At 38.7% G+C, this 22,332-nt stretch overlaps 2 protein-coding genes and 1 non-coding gene across 3 annotated transcripts in view; 1 reads left to right on the top strand and 2 right to left on the bottom strand.

Moving 5' to 3' along the window:
- The window catches only part of DIS3L (DIS3 like exosome 3'-5' exoribonuclease), a 31,046-nt gene extending 19,132 nt beyond the window's left edge, over window positions 1–11,914 (top strand). The window contains 12 exon segments of the mRNA XM_032480909.1: window positions 486–655; window positions 1,771–1,932; window positions 3,868–4,115; window positions 4,693–4,785; window positions 7,170–7,703; window positions 9,198–9,352; window positions 9,459–9,637; window positions 10,762–10,794; window positions 10,796–10,834; window positions 10,836–10,909; window positions 11,309–11,483; window positions 11,570–11,914. Of these exon segments, the coding sequence (XP_032336800.1) occupies window positions 486–655; window positions 1,771–1,932; window positions 3,868–4,115; window positions 4,693–4,785; window positions 7,170–7,703; window positions 9,198–9,352; window positions 9,459–9,637; window positions 10,762–10,794; window positions 10,796–10,834; window positions 10,836–10,909; window positions 11,309–11,483; window positions 11,570–11,878 (2,171 nt within the window). The 3' untranslated portion in view covers window positions 11,879–11,914.
- Window positions 11,915–13,107: 1,193 nt separating this feature from the next.
- Window positions 13,108–22,021, bottom strand: TIPIN (TIMELESS interacting protein). Its single transcript, XM_014558683.2, is given in 9 exon segments — window positions 13,108–13,621; window positions 13,623–13,699; window positions 14,960–15,166; window positions 17,985–18,048; window positions 18,278–18,400; window positions 20,294–20,369; window positions 20,585–20,663; window positions 20,787–20,927; window positions 21,487–22,021. Coding segments are annotated over 8 exon segments (870 nt in total). The 5' UTR covers window positions 20,920–20,927; window positions 21,487–22,021; the 3' UTR covers window positions 13,108–13,510.
- Window positions 17,259–17,394, bottom strand: LOC116664594. The gene has a single exon (XR_004321115.1).
- Window positions 22,022–22,332: the final 311 nt, after the last annotated feature.

The following is a 22,332-nucleotide window of genomic DNA, read 5'->3' as shown; positions in this document are numbered from 1 at the left end:
TAGCACTTTGAACTATTACATTTCTTGTTGATTTAGAGGGTTAGGTATCAGATTTAGGATTTGTACACTTTTCTGTGTATAATGTTGGAACAAATGATTTTGGCTAGCGGGAAAATGCAAGAAAGACAGTGCAAATGCACAGAAGAAGGCGTGGGTTTAAAAAAGTGAAAATCATAGACTTTTCCTGACATACCTAAACCTGAGATTAATAAGGTAAGGGCAAAGGAGAAAGTGGAACTAATGGATTCTCAGTGTCACACCAGGCCCCACTGAAGAAAGGGCATACTGACAATGATAATTAAAAAAAAAATCATCTGTCTTAAAAGAAATGATCCATCTTAATAAAATGCTAGGAAGGCAAACATTTCAGCACCTCTTGACTTGTGTGGGAAAAAATGGGATGTTGCATTTCCTGTTTCCCTCCTCTCTGCTGAACTGGTGACATTTCCCCACTTCAAGCCTTATTGTGTTTCATTTCCCCAAAGGCAGAGTGGTGGGCATCCTTCAGAAGAACTGGCGGGATTACGTGGTGACATTTCCATCCAAAGAAGAAGTCCAATCTCAGGGCAAAAATGCTCAGAAAATCCTCGTTACTCCTTGGGATTACAGAATTCCCAAAATCCGAATCAGCACTCAGCAAGCAGAAGCCCTCCAGGTAGCTGATGACACCCCTCCGCGGTTTTCCTCTCGTCTTTGCCAGCTTTTGAGCAGCAGTACCAGGAAACGTTAACTGCTTTGCATCCGAGGGGATGAATTATTGATGGCATCTGGCACCCCTGAGATCCTAAATTCTAAATATATAGAACCATCTATTAAGTAGTCCTTAGTTAATAAATGAAGGCCAGAGAGAAACCGTCCTAGAAAGAGCTGTGTAGGACAGCTAGAGAGGACATCCATTATCCAGCTGTCCGACACAGAAACTTTCAACAGATATACTTTGCCAACACTAACAAGCTTTTTTCCAGCAAGCGATATAGAAATGCGATCACCCTGCCCTGTACGGATGATATAGTGATGCTTCGCAGAATCGATTATCCGTGCAGAAATAGAGCCCTGAAGAGAAGGCATAAACAAGAAAGTTGGAAATTAACCTTTACCGTGGTGGAGGGTGTAGGCATTGCCTGATTGGATTTGCCCGATGTTTCGCAGTGTGTAAATGAGGCACTGACGTAGGATGTCTCCAGCCAGTAACCTGGTCGTCCTGTGCCTTTCACATCTCAAAGCCTCTTGCGGGCTCTCAGAGGCCACTTGCAACACTTGCTTTCCACATCCATAGTTTGCTGGAGTTCGGAGGCAGTGGGGTTCAGTTCACACCGATACCTTCTTCCCCACCAAAAGATGTCTTAAGAAATCAGAGAGTAACTTCAAAGAAATTCGAAAGTAACTCCCACACACCCCAGATTGATATTTTTGTTTTTAAACTTAATTTGGGCTGGGCAGTAATTGGGTTTTTCCCTTGTGTTGCAAATGGTAACTCGAATGTGTTACAATTGGCTTTCTTTCACAAACTATGATTTCCAGGCCACTTATTTGACGTAGAGGTAATACCTCACTTCAAAGCATTGGGCTTAAGCATTTGCCTACCATCAGGCAATTTAATAAAACAGGAAGAACCCCCCCCCCCAAAAAGAAAGAAAGAAAGAAAAAATGCTATTTACAGATCAGCCGCTGTCTTTAGAGCTTAATGCTGTTTCTCTCTTGTTTGTTTGGTGCTGCTAATTGACCCACTTAACTCCCGGCTCTGGGCTCGCGTCCCCCCTCTTTGTGCAGGACTTCAGGGTGGTCGTGCGCATCGATTCCTGGGAGTCGACATCCATGTATCCCAATGGACATTTCGTGCGTGTTTTAGGAAGAATCGGAGATCTGGAAGGGGAAATTGCAACCATCCTGGTGGAAAACAGTATTTCAGTTGCCCCTTTCTCAGAAGCTCAGGTCAGACTTCCCCAAGTCCTTCTGTCTGATGAAAGACGTTTTCTACTTTTTTTTTTTTTTTTTTTTGGCTTTTGTTGTTATTTATTATTCTTCATTAAGAAAGAAAAATCTGTGTGCTCTGTAAAACCCACTGTCTAAAACCACAAATTATAGGAGGGTGGGAGTATAGTTAGCTCAGTGGTAGAGCACGTGCTTAGCATGTTTGAGGTCTTGGGTTCAATCCCCAGTACCGCCATTAAAAATAGTAATAATAAAACCACAGATAGTGGAAAAATCTCACTCCTCTTTACTCTGTGTTTGAGCCAGATGGAAGCAAGCTTCAAGTGCAGAGTTAGCTTCTTACAGCCTCACAGCTCTCAAATTTTTACATTTTCCAACTGTGCTTAAAAAAAATGGTATGTCTGTATGTTAGCGGCGGTGTACATCCGTCCCCTGCAAGCACACGGTGCCGAGTTACAGACCCAACTGGGCTCCACTCCCTGTCATAATCATTCAACCAGAGGCCTGCAGAAAGCTGCATGGAGCAGCTTCTTGAGTTCCATACATCTCTGCCCCATGGGCCAAACAGTCATGCTCATTATGAAACAGTTTTTGTAACCTTTGCAGAAAACAAAAATTCCGTGAACGTAAAACATCAGCTATTTCCATCACTTTATGATCTTTTAAAAGCCTTGTAAATCTTGGTTATTATTCTTGCATTGCTATATTCATAGTGCACACATGCTATTTTCTGCTTCTTTCACTTAAAATTATTTCTATATATTGACATAGCCTACTTATTTTGAATAGTGATGGCAAATTACTCTATATTGATGGACTCTGGTTTGCTAGAGCGTTCCTCAGTTGATGGCCATTTGGGCTGTTTAATTTTTCAGTATTATAAAAAGCCCTACTTCAAACATTTTTATAAATGTTGCTTTTTTCCCCCTTTTGATCGTTTTCCTTATAATGTAATCCCTGAAGTGAGATTACCAAGTCAAAGGGCATAAAAAAGTTAAGTAGCTTTTGCTATGTATTGGCAGATTGTCCTCCAGAAAAACTGGACCAGTTTGCATTGCCATCAAGAGCGTGTGGGTGTTCTCATTCTCATGTTAGTCTTTGACCAGAACAGCAGCTAGAAGAGTAAAATATTTTAGAATATTGTACGTTATTAAATTTTTATGTTTAACATTAGTATCTGGAAATTACTTGTTGATTTGTTTTGACAGCTTAGTGAAAACGTTAAGAGTAAAACACAGCAAGGGTTAGGCATTACAGGACTAGAATTCGTCCCTTTTAGCCTCCTTCACTGTGAAATGAATGGCTTACACAGGTAATAATGGAGAGAAAATGGCTTAGATTGGTCGTGCTTAAATTATCTTTAAGGAATAAGCTTTTAATATTTGGGACATGCTGATTTTTAACAGAGCTTGACTTGGACTAAAGGCTCAAGTACATTTAAATACATGGCTCATTTGAAAATGGGGTAGATAGAGTACTTTTTTTTTCTTTTTTATTAAAAATGGGGGTACTGGGGATTGAACCCAGGACCTTGTGCATGCTAAGATCACGCTCTACCACTGAGCTGTACCCATCCCAGACCCCACAGTATTTATAGTCTTTATAAGCCACCCATTTATTCGTGCTCTAGCCCCCGCAACTAAAGAGGCAGTAAACACTCTGGAATGTTTCCTAAAGACTGTGAGGCCTTTAAGGGTATGGGGCTGTGTCTTTCTTATCGACTCATGGCCTTCCAGAGCCCAGCACAGCTCCTCACACGGATTAGGCATCAAATAAATAAAAACTGCTCAAAAGAAGCAAACATAGCTTAATTGCAGACGGTAACGAGTAATGAATGGGGTTTCCATGAGACCATGTTGACAATGTGAGAGAGTGGATTTTTATAGGAAAGTCATGGTGTGTGAACTGCTGAACTGGGGGCCTCTCATTGTACAGATGTGTGAGATGCCAGTAAACACACCCGAAAATCCCTGGAAGGTGAGTTCTGAAGAGGAGCGAGAGCGTAAAGACCTGAGGAGAACCCATCTTGTGTTCAGCATTGACCCCAGAGGATGTGAAGATGTGGACGATGCCCTCTCGGTCAGAGCCTTGGATAACGGCAGCCTGGAGCTCGGGGTCCACATTGCAGACGTGACGCACTTTGTGGCCCCACATTCTTACATTGATATTGAAGCTAGAACGAGGTAATGCTGCTGGAAATCAGCACCACGATTAGGTATATGTCACTGTGACATCTTCCGTAACTGTCCTGGTTTCAGATTTTCAAAACAAAGATTTCACAATTGGGGGCAATTCTGAAGATCCCTTCCAGAAAAAAAAAAAAAAAAGAAAAAAGTGAGGTCCACTTCCCCTTTTCCTTTAGAAAAATAGTACCTTGATCAATTTATCTTTCTCTTTAACAGAAACCTTTTCCCACATTGTTTCCTTCTAAATTGAAATGGGTTCACTTTTTCATGCGGTAATATGCTATTTTATATAAATATTGGGTCATTACACTCTAATTTTTCTTATGCAGCTAAGGTACATGCCAGTTCTTTTTCTTTCATATGAATGGAAGAATATTCAGCCCGAAGCGGTATCACTTAGAAAAGTGGGAACGTGGGAATAGCTTTATTACCCAGTCCGCTGCTCTCTATGAAAAAGCAACAGCCTCGGGGAGTTTGCGCTGACACTTCGGCCGATCGCCGGCTGCGGCCCGTGCCGTCAGCGATTCTGCCTCCCGCTGCTGAAGGTCATTACCCGCATGTGTGTCATTCACAGGGCCACCACTTACTACCTAGCGGACCGTCGCTACGACATGCTGCCCTCCATCCTCAGCGCCGACGTGTGCTCCCTCCTGGGAGGCGTCGATAGGTGAGTTTGTTCATTATTTTTATTGTCCGATCTTGGCCCTTCTGTGGTGCCTGGTGGCTCTTGCTTCTGGCCTCTTTCTCCTCTTCTTTCTGTGCTATACAGGAGGTCCTTGCTGTGGGCCTTTGAAAGTCAGTTAAAGTCTAGGAACAAATGCATAACATTTTGTACGTATGTGCTCCCTGATGGAGGCTGTTTTGCATGAAGATCATGAACTTGAGCTTAGGGAGTTCTTTTCTATTTGTTGTGGTTAAAGTTTATATCTGTCTTTGACTAGGTCATAAAACTGTACAGCCCAAAATTCATAGGTTCCAAAAGATGTGTAGCGAAAGGCTCCCTCCTGCCACTTTCCCTCAGTTACCACTTTCTCATGCATTTTTCTAGATAAAATACCGTAAAAAAAAACCCCTCAGTTTTCCACCTTCCTACTTGGGAGAAAACCCCGTTCTTCCCTGCTATGTCTTTCTTTCCTGTTAGTCTCCCTTGTCTTTACAGAGAACACGTCATCTGGCACTTCTGGTCCCCAAATGTATGGCGGTTTCTCTCCACACCAGGCAATTCTCTGCAAAACCAGCTGGGTGTCCTACAATTTAGTTCAATTCTGACACTATCTACCCAGAGATAGCATCAAGTTCAGTTACAGGGCTTGGGGAAATAGTTACATCTAAAGTCTATGATGAAGGATGGAGATGAACATCCAGATGGAAGAGATGCACAGGGCAAGGTATGTGGCACGGAGCACAGAGCTCCCATGTCCTCTCCAGGCCCAGCTGTGCCGCTCTGCCCAGCACCTCCACGGGTTCACCGACCCAGAGGCTCTCCGAACCTCGCGTTTTGGGGGTTTTATGAAGGCTTCATCACATAGGCATTATTGATAAGTAACTCCATCTCCAGCCCTCCTCCTTTGTCAGGAGAATGAGCGGCAGGGCTGAAAGCTGCTAATCATGCCCTGGTCTTTCCAGTGACCAGCCTCATCCAGCAGCCTCCAGGAGCCCACCTGCAGTCTTCTTGTTAAAACAAGACACTCCTGCCTCCCAGGAAATTACAAGCGTTTCAGGAATAGAGGTCAGAGACCAAGTATTAGAACAAAAGATGCTCCTAGTGTTCTTATCACCCAGGAAATTACAAGGGCGTCAGGAGCCTGGGACAGAGACCAATATATATTTTCTTTTATTTCACAAATACACACATACACACACAAGCATATAGACATGTGATCTCTCTTTGTTACACAAATGGTGACATCATATATACTGTTCAGCCCTTGCTTTTTGTTTTTAACTTAATATATCTTGGAGATCATTTCATATTAATCACATTTACGGAAATTTGGATTGTTTCCAAACTTTTGCAATTATAAGCAAAACTGTACTGAATTACTTGGAATAAAAGTCATTTCTCATTTTTAAAAGTACCATATGTCTGGAAGATGAAGTCCTCGAAGTGGAATTTCTGTGTCAAAGGGTATATGCATTTGTATTTAGATAGGTAATCATCAAAATGCCCTCCACGGGGGTGACACCAATTAAATTCCCACCATCAGTGTATGAGAAGGCTGCTTTCCCTACAGCCTTGCCCACACAATATGTGGTATTTTCTTATCTTTGCCAATTTGATAGATGAAAATGGTATCTTAGAGTGGTTTTAATTGCATTTTTCCTGCTGTGATTAAAGTTTAACATTTTTTAATGTGTTTAAGTCATTTTCTTTTTTTTATTGAAGTATATAGTCAGTTTACAATGTGTCAATTTCTAACAGTCATTTTTTTGTATCCTCATCTGTGAGCTATTTCTTGTTTCTTGCCCTTTTTTCCTTGTGTTCTTGATCTATTAGTAATTGATTTATAAGAACTCTTTACGTATTAGGAAATTAGCCCTTTGCTTTTCATATGAGTTGCAAAAGTTGTGTGTATTTTTAAATAGAGTGATTTGGTGGTTAAGTGGTTCTTTACTAAATGAACTTATTCATTTAACACATTTAATTTAATTTCATATTTAAATCATAAGTGATTAACCTGCCATCAAGACTGATATCTTAGTTCAGTGTCATCCTGGAGCGTTTGAAAAGCTTTGCCCTTTACTAGAGAGCCCAGTAGACTTGAGTCTACCATTGTGATGCTGTTCTAACCAAAATGGAGAACTGTAGGGTAGGGCTTGTAAATTCCATGTGAACTCATTTCAGATTTGCTCAGAACTCAGCAGAACCTACTCTAACCTTGTTTTAATTTTAAAATATTTTTTCGATTTAGTAATAGCGTTATTTGGGTTGAAACATTGGACCAGTAACCTGTAGCGATATCATTTCTGGCATTACATTTAGAATCTAGTTCTGCTTATTTCAAAAATGGAAGATTTAAATAATGACATCAGTGTGACTGTTTTTTGTAGGTATGCTGTAAGCGTCATGTGGGAACTGGATAAAACCTCCTATGAAATTAAGAAGGTGTGGTATGGCAGAACCATTATTCAATCAGCGTACAAACTGTTTTACGAAGCCGCCCAGGAACTACTGGACGGAAACGTCCATGTTGTTGATGATATTCCAGAATTCAGAGACTTGGATGAGAAGAGCCGACAAGCCAAGCTGGACGAGTTAGTGTGGGCGATCGGAAAGCTGACCGACATAGCCCGCCACGTCCGAGCCAAACGGGACCGCTGCGGAGCCCTGGAACTCGAAGGGGTGGAGGTTCGAGTCCAGCTAGATGAGAAGAAGAACATCCATGACCTCATCCCCAAGCAGCCCCTGGAAGTCCACGAGACCGTGGCCGAGTGCATGATCCTGGCCAACCACTGGGTAGCCAGGAAGATCTGGGAGAGCTTCCCTCACCAGGCCCTGCTGCGCCGACACCCTCCTCCGCACCAGGAGTTTTTTTCTGAGCTCCGAGAGTGTGCCAAAGCGAAAGGCTTCTTCATAGACACACGGTAATTTCCTCTTTTGACGGGGCTGAGGAATGGAAGGGAAGGCTGTACACTTACTTATCTTACAGTAGTTCTTAAAGTGTGACAGCCAGATCTTTGACCCAAAATAGAAAATTTCTTTTATCTCTTCATTTACTATAATGTAGATATAGAGGCTTAAAATTAAAACAGGTGTATTTAGGCATAATTTGGGCCCATTAAATTTTGTAACATAGAAGTAAGGAAACTGGTGTCCTTGATTTAACTTCATCTACCCCTTAGGCAAATGCCAAGACGTAATCCTATTTATTTCAATACTTTAAAAATGCAGCCTATCTCTGTGGCAATATCTTAACACACCACATCGATGGTAAATTTATCCCATCCCTCTGTAGAGTGAGACGTTTTCACTCCCCACCTCCAGGATGAAATATTTTCCCTGTTAAAAATGATGTATGGATGGAGGGTATATAGCTTGGTGGTAGAGTGCATGCTTAGCACATGCGAGGTGCTGGGTTCAATTCCCAGTGCCTCCACTAACAACAGCAACAACAAAAAATGATGTATAAAGGGCATTTCTTTTTCAATATTTTGTTGTTAACAGGTGCCAATTAGTATATCTTGTTCATTTACAAAAATGGATTTTTTTTTTTACCTCTGACTTCAGGCAGTAGTGTATTTTGTTGGCTTGTTCACTGGTTGAGCTGTGTGTGTGCCAGGCACACGTGCTAAGGGTTTTCAGGGATCATCTTGTACCATTTGTTCATATTTTACAGACGGGGAAATTAAGTCTAGAGAGGCTAAATAACTCGCTGAGAATGTAGCAGCTAGTTAGGGCGGAGCCAGGACTGGAATCCACGCCTATCCAACTTGAAAGCTGCCCTGAGCACCTGCTCTGTCACATAACTTCAAAGATCCATTCTCCTTTGTGTTTCCTTCCCTCCTCTCTTCTCTCAGCAGACTACAGTACGGAACTGAATTATATGCTGTATTATTAAATTTTTAAAATAATTCTGTATTTTCTGGTTTCTTAAAAATTATTTGGAAGTACGTAAATAGAATGCTTCCTATCTCTTCTTTAAAAAAAAAAAAAGCAATTTGGGTTTCTTTTACTTGTGTGCCTCAGATTTAGCTCTGTTTTGTTTTTTAATGCCCTCTGGCTCAATAATTCGTGATTTAAAAAAAGAGAAAGTCTGTTCTTTGACCAGTACAGGATGTTTAAGGCTAAGGGTGTTAGGAATTGAATTCGACAAGTACCTGACTATGTGCTGAGTGTTAACCTCTTCAGTTCAGGACATTACTGTTTATTACTTAAGAAATGTATTTGAGTTCTGACACTTTCTTTGTTTAAACGTCAAAAGCAAACTAGATTTCTATAGTTGCTTCTGAAATGTGCCCAAAATAAGTTTAACTGACAGATGAAAGTATTCAGACTAATGAGTGAAGGGTTCCCCTCAGAGTGTTGACTTGTAAATTATTTGCAGGGTCTAAATAAAAGTTTTTTCCATTTTTTGTCAGGTCCAATAAGACACTGGCTGATTCTCTGGATAACGCAAATGACCCCAACGATCCCATTGTAAACAAGTTGCTTCGATCAATGGCTACCCAGGCAATGTCTAATGCACTGTATTTCTCCACTGGATCATATGCAGAGGAAGAGTTCCATCACTATGGTGAGTGATAAAATTTTTCTTTTGTGTGGCCATAACCTTGAGCAAGTTGTTTAAAAAGGTTTTTTTTTTTGTTTGTTTATTTTGATTCTATGGTTTCTTTTTGAAGGTCTTGCATTAGATAAATATACTCACTTTACTTCTCCAATAAGAAGATATTCAGATATCATAGTACACCGATTGTTAATGGCAGCCATTTCAAAAGACAAGAAAATGGAAAGTAAGGAAAATTTGTTCAGCAACAAAGATCTTGAGGAATTATGCAGACATATCAACAACAGGAACCGAGTAAGAGGGGATTTTTAATTCTTACCCATCATCTCTTTTGCTAACAGAGTACCATATATTCCAGCAAATTAAATTCTAGAATTATTACAACCAGTGAAATAGCATGGAAATTAGTTTGTGGAATGGCTCTCAATACATTTACAAATGTTCTGAAGTAACTTCATGTAGATTTGAGATTTAACACGGGTTAGATATTCTCCCCAACATCTTACCGCCCAAAGGTAACCATTACTAACAATTCAAGACAATGCTTTTTATTTATAAAAATATCAGATCACACCTGCTTTTTGAAAGCTGCCTTTTTTCACTTAACACATTGATAGCATACCATGTCAGTATCATTACATCATTTAGAAGCTGCTTTGTATTCTATTTTATACTGTTGCTGGTGGCTATACATGTGGCACAGCTTAAACTAGACCATTTGGTGATACATAAGATTGGAAACTACTTAAATGTTACATAATTTTCTGTATCCAGTGTTCTAGTTTCATATTGTGCAGTATTATAGCCTCTAGTCATGTTGGTTTAAAGTTAAAATTTTTAAAAATTAAAAATTCAGTTCCTCAGTCGCACTCACCGCATTTCACATGCCCAGCAGACATGCGTGGCTAGTGGCTACCTATGGGGCAACGCAGATATGGAACATTTCCATCACTGCAGAAAGTTCTGCTGGGCAGCACGGTTCCAGGCAATCTAGTTCACAGCCACTCTTGTGTGCACTTCTGCAGACCTCTCACATTTTGCCTGGAGAAATTCCTGGTAACAGTGAAATGCTGGATCGAAGCGGGTGCACAAATGAAGAATCTGAGTAGGACAGACTTGCAAATAAAGGGAAGACATAGACCTGGATACTTCCCTCTTCCTGAATGAACTATAAAATTTTTAAATAACAAATGGGTTGTTTTCTTAAATAATTAATTTTCTAAGACATTTTTGAGGGAGTGATAAAGGGCCCCACAAAACTGATTTCATTCATAATAGAGAAGAAAATCTGTATTAATAGTATTCTAGAACCGAGCCTTTTAAAAATGACATTGTTTCTAGGGGAGGACGAATCCCACGTTTCTGCTGGGAGTGTCAGGGAAACCTGTCATCGTGCTCTGGGGCTGTGCTTCTTACAGGCGGCGCAGCGTTCGCAGAAGCAGTCTACTGAAGCTCTTCCAGTGTATGTATTTTAAAGACAAAGACCCAGGAAACTGAGGAGCGCTGCATATCTGATGGGGTTATTTACTCAATCAGGACAAACGGTGTACTTGTATTTATACCAAGGTATGTCATTTCTAGCAGAATAGCTGTTGAGAAATCCTAGTTAACCTAAAAGTCTAGACACAGTATATAAATGGTACATTACATAAAATGTATTAAAACATTTATTTTAGCAACTATTTTATAGTTACCATATGTGTATAATGTAATATATAATTCATTATGTAAGCATAAAAGGAGATTAGAACCTAGTACATCTGTTATCAGTCTTAGGATAGAATTTTACTTTCTTACTTAGCAAAACATTTTGTTTCCATCTGCTCAATGAAATACATATTTGGATATAAATCCGAGGAAAAGTTGGTTTTAATCTAGAAGAAAAATCAGCATTCTAGGTAAGTAGACAAGATCTGCATACTAAGAATGTATTATCTCTGGATTTTTATTCTGGCAATGATTCAGGTTTGGGATTAAAGGTGCTGCTTATCTGAAAAATAAAGATGGTTTGGTAATCTCATGCGGCCCAGACAGCCACTGTGAATGGAAACCAGGATCCCTTCAACGATTTCAAGACAAAATCACCTCTACCACCACAGGAGGGGAGTCTGTTAGGTTCTGTCTGTTCGACCACGTAACAGTAAGGCTGCACTTACATTAAGTGTTGCTGTCAGTGTAAGAGCAGAGAATGCGGTTGAGTGACATGCACTTTCTCGTCTCTGACAGGTGAGGGTATCTGTGCAGGCCTCACGTTGCCATTCGGATACAATCAGGCTTGAAATAATACGCAACGAACCATACGTGGTGCCAGATGCAGGGCTTTGCCAGCAGGGTTCCCTCTTGCTGAAGAGTGACTTAGTGAAAGAAGTAACGAGATCTGTGGAGGAAGCTCAGCTTGCTCAGGAAGTCACAGTGGACGTCATCGAGGAAGACCGTCAAAAATACTGCCAAACCAAGGGAAGAAGCCTGTACACACTCCTAGAGGAGATAAGAGACCTGGCTCTCCTGGACGTTTCCAACAGTTACAGAATATGAAGTACTCTTCTTACTTCATTAAAAAGCTTTGTCCTATGTGAATGTCTTACCTTCTTTTCAACACGAACGTCTAATTTTCTGTCACTCGACGCGCTAGTCAGTTGGGATTGCGTAGATATGTCACGTATGTGTAGCATGTTTTCTTATCATTAAAGTTGCATTAGATAAAGTACAATGAGGTCACTAGGGAACGTGATTTTTCAGAGACAAATGCATAGTGAGTCATGGCTCTGCAAATCAGGTTGCCAGTCTCATTAATAAACCCAGAACTTTTGGTTAGTTTATCTCCAATCAGTTCTTTCAAAGTAAGTTTTAATTTTTTCCAGTAATTGCTACACTGGGCCATTTGGGCCATAGGCCCCTCTGACATCTGTCAAGATTAGCTTCTCAGTCACTTTCAGATAAGAAGACTGAGTCCTGCCCACCTGTCCACTTTCAAACTCCCTATTTTGTACTTGACTCAACTCTCCCCTGCTGTCCCGTCCCTAGAGCCAGATGGGGACAGGGCACAGGGAGGGGTGGGGTGCACAGGGTAAGGTCTGTTCTCTCAAACCTCCCTTTCTACCCTCTCACTTTGCTGAGTATTCCTCAGATGAAGAGGTGCCTTGGCCTTGCCCTTGCTGGACCATCTCTCTGCCAGTCTTTCCCACAAAAAGCAACTTTCCCATGACTTAGTTTGTAAAAACTAGCTTTGCCTTTCCCTCTCCCTCGTGGGAATCTCCTGCCAAAAATTAGACAAACCTTTAAACTTGATTCCCAACATAGTACTTCCTATCTGTAATTACCTGTCCACCAAGTTGATAAACTCAGGCAGGAAAAACCCCGATTAGGTCTTCTCACCATGTGGCCCCAACACTTCAGCCTCATATTCACCATTCCCAAATCTTTCTTATTCCCTAGATGTCCACTTCTGCATCATTAATATACATGTTCTTCACCAATCCCTGACATCTCTACCAATGCAAGGTCTCCCGGGAGCCCTCCCTAGGTGCTCCTGTTCCCCATGACACTTTGCAAGTTTCTCTGCAACTAAGTAGTCAGTAAGGTACCAAGGAACATTTGAACTTCTCTAGCACCTATGCGGGCCAGGTATATATCAGCTTTTCATGTGACCCTTTAAGTATTAAAGTAACTCCTCGAAATACATGTAAACACTTAACAACTGTAAACATTTTACCAAAATATTAAGTGCAGAACTAAATAGCAATGAGAAATTTTTATAAAGCTTCTAAGGGTAGTCTGTGAAATTTTTATTTTTTTAATGGACATTATTTATTTTATATTTACATCTAAAAACACCACCCAATTTAGAAAACAGGGCATTCAATGGCACACTGGCAGCAGAAGCTACATATTTACTACTAATCATTTTTACAAAGTCATATCTATATAAAAATAAACACTGAGAATAAATAGAACAAAAGTTAGTAAGTATAAATATAAATAATACGAAATTTGAAACAGGAAATCTGTAAAAGTTTCACTACATAAGGATTTTCACCCAAAGTTGACAAAATACAGTCATCTCAAATTTGGAAGATAGCAAGTTAATAAATTTGGGGGCCTATCCAACCTCCGTAAGGTTTCTAGATGAAGCATGAAGTTGACTATTGTACATAGTACCACTGTATTTTAACAGGATTGGTCCAGTTGTGTTTTTTCTATTTTTAATTCCTCCTCTTCATTTACAGGATCAGCAGCAGCATCGACATGTGGACTGTCTAGGTCTCTGTTAAATCCAGTCTGATTCTTCCTCCTCTTGATCCTCACCTGGGTTACCCCCTTCTGCTGTCTGTGCGCTGGGTGTGTTCACTAACAAGTCTGAAAGAGGAATCATTATTACTCATTACAAGCACCTGATCCAGTCTTACCTGATGAATAACAATTCTCTTCACAAGCTTAGATTAGTGGAAATGAAATCTATGATCACTTAAATTCATGTTAATTATGATCACTTTCTTCCAAATACAGCCATTTTATACATGTATAAAACCCACTAAAAATGCAAGTCTTCAACTCAAACTCTTGAAACATAGCCAAATGAAACTGCTCTCATTCAAAATCACAACTACTAGATAGAAGCTTTTAAAAATCAAATTACTCTAATGAGCTGTATGTCAAAGTGACCTACAGTAAAGAACATTTAAGATACTTATTTCTATTTGGAAAATTTTAAAGTTGTATATTGTAAATAGAAGATATCTTAAAATGCTTAATGCCAGGTAAAGTTTGATGATGACAGCAAGGAAGACACTGCCAACAACAGCTTTATCTTCATATAATTTTTTTCACAAGGTAGTATAAAACATCCAATTGTAAAGTTAAAAATTAAATTCCTTCTAAGTGGAAAAAAAATCATGATACCACTGAATAACTCTCACTTGAGAATTTTATTATTTTGGATGAAACTTGTTATGTAACATGGCATGTCCACTACTTAACTATAATTCTTATTTTCCCATTTCAAAAGGAAAAAATGGATTGGAAATTGACAAAGATATAGTGACTGTGCTTCATTTAAAACCAATTTGCAATGATTTTTAAATACTTTTAACAAATTTAGTTGTTTAGTTTCCAAATATACAGTCTATTTATTTTAAAAACAGCAAATTTTAAGGCAGTTTTAAGAGAAGGGAATCGAGAAAAAAGCAAACTGATGGCTCACAACAGAAGTGACACATTTCAATAAAAAGCATTTTAGGACCTAGTCATGTCACAGCAAATGGCTCTAAAATCCTTAATAGGAGCAGAGCATTTTATATGTTCAGAAAAGTACATTAATAATTAAATATAAAATTAAAGGTCACGTGCTTTTAAGGAGTCAGAATCAATTTTAAATGATTAAAATAATTTAAGAGAAACTCAGGTCTCCAGAAAACCACCCTGGACTCATTTATTCTTTGAGGATTCCAGCTAGCTCTCAACGCTCTCTCTTTCTCAAATATACATAAACTTAATATACTGTATCACATTTTTCTATTCCTAGAGGTATTTTATTTTGGGGAATAGTAAAGAAGTTAAAATTTCTAACATGCCCTTGATGTATTCATGGCTGCACATAAAATCTAGCATAAAATTTACCGTTTCCTAGGGACTGACTATTACTCAGGAGCTTTGCCTGCCTTCTTTCCAAGGCCAGTTGTTTATTTCTCTCAATTCTCTCTTGTTGTTCTTCTGTTAGGCTCCTACTTGACTCAGAAGCAAACTTTGCACTTTCAGATGAGTTTGTCAGAAAGGGATCTAATTCGGTAGCAGATACATCATGGTCATTATTTTCCCCTACTTCATCTGCAGCAGAAAAGAAAAAGTTAGTACATCCGTAGTGTTAAAACTAGTTAGAAAAAGAGCTTATGCAGGTGTTAAATGAAAACAGGTTAAAGCAACAAGCTGCCAGCCCTGAAGAAACAACTTGTGAGGCATGAGAATGCTACAAATACGTGCCTGATTCAAACACGTGGAATGATGTTTATCAGTCACTTTAAGGGGCATTTTAAGTCAGATGGAATACTAGTTTAAAAATACACATGAACAGAAAGCAACAGTTCTAACTTCAAGAACCCAAAGCATATCTTTGTTCTGCATTAAAACATGCTCGTGGTTTGCCGTTTTGTCTATATGAAATTCAGTTATAGTTTTATATAGGCTATTTTTTATAGGGTAAAACCCAGACACAATCAGGTGAAAAAGGAAAAGAAATTTAGACATCTGTGGACATATTTCCAAGTTAATTTTTTTAAAAATTCAGTGCTCTCTACATTAGTCTTGAAATTCTTAAAGCCCTATACACCAGTTATCTCAAAGTAGGAAGTCCCTAAAATGATCCAGTGATATACTAGAACTTTCATTTATATTTCATTTAAGAAATAAGAAAAAGTTTTAAGTTTTACTAACTATATTTAAAAGGGGGGAAGGGTATAGCTCAAGTGGTAGAGCGCATGCTTAGCATACACAAGGTCCTGGGTCAATCCCTAGTACCTCCTCTCAAAATAATAAGTAAACCTAACTACCTCCCCACCTCACACACACATACAAAAAAAAGGTGGGAGGGAAGGACTGGCGATGATGAACTATCACTTATCCATATGACGGTTAATCATCTGGTCTGTAAGACAGCTCACTGTGGAACAGTGGAGAGTTGGGTCCTTGCTCATTCATTTTTTAATTTCAGCACATTGTGGCACACAGGTGATTCTGACTGCCTCAGTTAAGCAATCTGACATACTAGATAGTTTAACCAAAATTTTAACCAAAACAACCCTAACAAAATGTACAGGTGGTAGCTTAAAAAGATTTTTGCAAAATAACAAAACACCTGAATGTAGAAGATAACAGAAGTACAAGCAAAAACTAAGAAAACAGCAAAGCTGACACTACCTTCTCTCTGTATCATTCACATGATGGTGTTGAAAAAATAAATAACCTCATCATATCTGACAAGTAAGCAAAAGAAAAAATTCATTATCACCAAGACCACTACTTGAAATATGAATTTATATATACTCTTCTCAAACTATGTACATATTGTACAGTGAGGTATTAGCTAATGACAACAAAAACCATCACAACTAGCAAAACATTTAAAACATAAAGACAAACCTTTACAATTATTCCAGTGAGGTTTAAAAATAATATATTTAGTCCAGCCTTTTACAATCTAAACCCCTTTTGAGGTTTCTTCCTTAATAGTAAAAAAACAAAAAGCGATATACTTTTCCTTAAGTGGGGAAAAAATGTGGCAAGAAACTAAAATGCATTCCTTTGTCAGGAAATACTGATGGAGTACATAAAGAAAAAACTGCTGGAAAAGTTGAGAAACAAGCATTAGAACCAATTATGCAATATATAGGGTTTGTCTCTGCGTACGTGGTTCCCTCTAGCCAAAAACACCTCTGCCTGACCTCTACTGCTTACCATCAAAGTGTCTGTGATATCACCTCTGTGAAGCTTTCCTCTACCCTATGTTAACTGTGCCCTCCTTTGTACCCTACACTGTCCCCTCTTCATCTCCAGTCACAGCACCTTTCTGACTACTGGCATGTTACTAGTTCACTAGTCTGTTAGCCAATGAAGCCAGGGGTCTTATCTTATTCATCTTTATCCCTGAACCTTTAACACAGAGTAATCAGCTCAAAAAGTTCAATGAATTAGCTAAGTACGTGCATATACCATGGGATTTATTACTCTAATAACTAATTCCTTTTCATATACCAAATACCATGCCATCAGTTCATACTATACCTTACCAAAAAATTAAAACACTCGGTTATTTAAACCACAATCCTTCACACTTTTAAAAGCAATTTATAAATAACTTTGGGGATTCTATATGGAGCCTGTATTTTCTACCACATCTATTTAGAGTTTTAAAGACAAAAACAAACATGTATGGAGCCATCGCACAGAAAATCTGATAACTATACAGACCCTGTCGGCAGGAACCATAGGTTTTGATGTGTGTGACTGCCTATGGTTGCATTGTACAGCTAACAGATGCAATCAATACCAGGAACAGTCACGCAGGTCTAACCAAAGTGCTACACATACAAGATCTGTACTCTTGGGTGATGTGAACTACTTCATCATCAAATTATTCTGCCAAGGAGGGAATAGCTCAAGTGGTAAGAGCACATGTTTAGCATGCAGGAGGTGCTGGGTTCAATCCCCAGTACCTCCTCTAAAAATAAATGAATAAACCTAATGCCTCCTCCCTTAAAAAATAAAATAAAATAACTCTGCCTAATTTCCCAGCACCTACTTTTTTTTTTTTAACAGTGGACATATTTATGAATACTGTATATTGTCATGTATTTTTATTAACAAGCACTACAAAGGATCAATGGGTCCCCATCAGAGTTCTCAAAAGCTCATGTTCTGTGACTAAATGTATTTTTACAGCATCTCTCAATGTCATTACTGCTATGTCTTTAAGAAACAAATATAAACGACATTCTAGGTGTACCAAGGTATCTTAACACATTCCTAGTTATTGTACTTTAATTATATACTCAGTATAGACTAAGAACCCATTCCTGTAGTACTGCCTACTCCAACTAGCTCCATTTCAAAGAGCAAAATTAATATAAAGTAGATAAACCTATATTCTTACCATTATTGCTAATAAAATCTTCATGCAAAACAGGGAGATCAAGTCGAATTCGTTTTAAACAGGTCTGAAAATAAAGAGATATTTTTACATTTTCACTTGCTTTTGGGGGAAAATGGTCATTGATTCAATTCTTAGTTTCAAAAAAAGTTGCTCAAATAATTACTATTAATTTTCCTTCTCTCCCAAGACAGATTGCTAAATGAAGACCCCCAAAGAGCTACTTAGCCTTAACTAAATCTATCCTTATACAATTTAGCATTGTGAATGATATTCATAACAATCTCAACACCTACCTGGACTTCCTTTTTATTTCCCAGGTATTCAACTCTGTCAATAAAATCTTCAAATTGCAGCTTAGGGAACAGCCTATGTGCCCAGTGCTCCATGTGTCTGATTAGCGTCTTTAAGTCTTCAGCCTTGCACATAAAAATAAAATTGCAAAACAGAAGACTCATTCTCACAACTGACCTTGTCAGCAGATTTTAGAATTGAACAGTAGTATCAAAGTCACTGGTGTCCTTTGACATTTGTAAGGTTAAGAAACTCTGAGAAGAAACTTTATGAAGAAAAAAATGTATTTATTAAGGGTTTAGAGGATTGCAATCTAAAAGAGCACTGGAGAGATTTCTATTTCATTTTAATTAAAATGAAAAGGTTCAATCAACTGGACTAATGAATGAGAAAAGTTCCAAATTCCTGGTTTTACTGTAAAACACTTTCTTCTCTTAACAGCATTTTAAAATAGGAGAGTGGTTAAAAGCACAGTCTCTGACTCAGACTGCACAGATTCAAATCTCAATTCTCCCAGTTAAGAATTGTGTGACTTTGAAGAAATCACTTTCTCTCTCTGTGCCTTTTTCTTCAAGATAAAATGAAAATAATATACACACGTGATTGAATTGTTATGAGGATTCATGAGACTCAAATGATGGCTATTATTATTGGTAGTGGTATTTGATTTTGTCTAAGAAGCTAATGGTCAGGACAGTCACCTCCACCAATAATTTAAATATATAACACTGAGATTGTAATGTCTTATCATTTTCACTCAGATAAAGATAAAAGTTCTTTTAAAAATTCAATCACCTATGACCATTTTCTAGCTGTTGGGGGTAGCTGCTCAGCCAACCTCACGATGTCACATTAGACCCAAGGGACACAGAAGAGAAATAACTAAATACAGTGTGAAGTCCCAAATCATGGAGAAAAAAGCAGGGAGAATTTAACTTTGTGAGAAAATAGTTAAGAATTTTCAAGAGCAAAGTACAGACGACTAGACAGAGTAAACGCTCTCAGAGCCCACCCTTACCCAGCGAAGAAACACAAAATAGGTATCCTTCATGTAAGTTTACTATTTATTTATGTTTAGTTTTGTGGCAAAACAGGACATAGGCTTATATTCTCTTCCTGTCCACCGGAGCTAAGCAACTGCACTGTAATTTTTCAGCCTCTTAGGTTTGAAATCTTGGGATTAATTTTTATTTGGGACCTCCCCATATCCAATCACCTACAAGTACTTTGTTGTTCGTCTCTACAACTTCCCTACCCAGGCTATTTCACCTCATTCCCCTGGTGGAGCGACAGCCTCTTCCCTCTTTCCAACTATCCTGGATACCACACCAGATCATGCTGTTGTATTAATGTTCCTCGAGCTGGGCTATAAAATGGGAAGTCTAAGCTCTGTCCCTAACTGCTGGCAGTGGACTCTTAAAACTCAGGGTCCTTAACTAGATAATGGAACCAACTACCTACCCCAGAGGGTGATAATCAAAGAATATATCTGAAAGTACTTCATAAACTACAAAGCAATACAAAGATATCATCTGCAAAAAATTGTATCTAAACTCTACATGATTCAAAGAGAATTTTAAAATGTACTTGGTGCAGTGATTGACAGTTCCTAAGTGTCTTCATTTTCAGCAAAACTGAACTGATGCCTATTACAAACTATACCATATCGTAGGGACACAAAGATGATGGATACAGGTGAAGTCCTCGTTCTCCTGAAGCTCAGAATCACTCTTTGAGGCAGACAAAGTAAATTTTATTCCTCAAATAGTAAAGTACAAACTTTAGGTTCACAGACTCAGATACGATTTTCTTAAAGCCAAACAGTGGTAAAAATGAGACTACAAGACATGTTTCCTGATTCTTCAGTGTCCTTTCCACTACATCACAGTTTCTAAAGAGATATGATGATAAACGATAGTACCTGTAAAATATTCAAAGATTCCTAAGAACATGATAATGGATCCACAGTCTTAGGGTACTTCAAAAAACAAAGGTCTAAAATAAAAATCATTTCTTACCTCATGACCTTTACCTTTAAATTTTGTCTTATCAAACACATGCCTTAATGCTGGAAGCCCTCTCTCTGAAATTAATCTGTGAACAGAAATACGTTTTAAATTTCAAGTTTTCTAGAGCCATCAAGGCCAAACCAAGACCATAAAATGAAAAAAAGTATGATCTGCTCAACTGAAAAAAACGTGTTTGGAAATATCTGATCTCCACATAACCCCAACCAAACGCCTGGCACATAAGGAGGCAAAAAAGGATGGAAAGAAAAGTATAAATGTTTAAGGAAATAGTAAGTGTACCTCTGAGCGTCCAGCTTGGGTACGTTCCTTTTAACTGTTCTCTTTGGCGGTACAGGCACAGGTGCTCCTCTCCCCGACTCTGGTGAAGTATACCAAGACTTAGTATCACTTAGATAATGTAAGCTTCATTTATAAAATATATCCCTTATAAGCTGACAGATGGGCAGCTGAACAGGGACACTACTATGATCTTTATACAGACCTTCATCCAGTTCAGCACCATCACCACCTTCTCTCTCCAGAGAGGCTGGAGGTGGGAAAGGAGGAAAAGTCTCATCTTCTATACGCTCATAATCTGGTAGGTCAATCAAGTCACTCTCCTGTGGTTCTACCATCTTTTCTTCTAGGGGAAAAAAAGTAAACAGATTTATTCATCCAAGTAGTGTTTCTGTTACACAGCTTAAGTTCCACCTGCAGCAAAACGTGTGCATCTCAGTCCGTTAAATCATATTTCAAACCCACACATCACAAAGTGGAGAAGATAACAGTTATGGAAAAAAAAAACTAAGTTAGAAATTAGAAGAACTGAGTTCTAATATAGATCCTACCATTAAATAACTATGATTTTGAGCAAATCACTTTACCTCAACTGTTTAGTTTCCCCTATCATAAAAGGATGATTTTAACTTTTCAGAGGGTTTCAAACTGTGGTCTAAATGGGGGTGAAATAGGTGGGGTACCTCACCCCGACTTCAGCCAGAGAAGCTTTTTAAAAATTCTGTTTACATATTCTAGTCTTCTAGTAAGGCTTCCTGTGAAGAAAAGGAAATAATCCTCAAGCTGATAATCTGAAAGAAGGCTTTTCAGTGCCATCTTACTTGACCTCAGAAACATCTGACACTTTCAATCAGTTCCTTTTTCTGGAGAAGTGTTTTTGTTGACTTCTGAAGCACAGTACTCACCTGGCTTTCCTCCCTTTCTCTACACTCCTCCTGGATCTTCTCTGCAGATTAATCTTCCTCTAACCTGGTCAGTAAGTATCCAAGACTTCATCCTAGGCCCTCTTCACTCATTTATGCACACAGCTTTAATTATCATTTGTAGATGACTCACTAATTTTTTATCTCCACCCTTGGCATCAAATCTGAGCTCCAAATCCTTACTTCTCATTTTTACATTTCTAAAATTTCTCAAAGGCACCTACAATTCATCGTGTATAAAACCAACCTTTTAGATTTTCCAAATTTAGTGAATGACATCTATCCAGCTATTCAAGTCAGAAATCTACACGTCATCCTTAACACTTCATTTCCCCACCGTACATCTCCTGTCCATTTTACTTCCAGATATCCCTTGAGTCTGTCCATTTCTTCCGATTTCCACAACCACTTCCTAACATTTCTGGTTTGGATTACTCCATTATTCCTATCCACTTCTGCCTTTTCAACCCATTCTCCATGACAGCCGAATTGAACCTTTGGAAATGTAAAACTGATCACATAACCACTAGGCTTAAATGCTCCAATGGCTTCTTAGGATAATAACAAAACGCCAAGGCCCTGCATGGTTTAGCACCTTCCTACTTCTCCAGACTTAATTCATACCATTGTCCACGCTTTTTTTTTTATTCTTCAGGAACTAGATCTTTACAAAAGCTGTTTTCCTATCTTGAAGGCTCTTCCCTGACTCCTAATCTCTCAGATCTCAGTAATCACCTCAGAAAAGTGTCCCCCAATTTTCTTAAATTAAATTCTCCTATAATAAGCATTCAAGGCGTCAACTATAAGTTTCATAGCACTTACCCAATC

This window comes from Camelus ferus, chromosome 6 (assembly GCF_009834535.1).
Source record: "Camelus ferus isolate YT-003-E chromosome 6, BCGSAC_Cfer_1.0, whole genome shotgun sequence".
In the NCBI taxonomy this organism is placed as follows: Eukaryota; Metazoa; Chordata; class Mammalia; order Artiodactyla; family Camelidae; genus Camelus; species Camelus ferus.
This window is presented reverse-complemented; position numbering and strand designations above follow the sequence as displayed.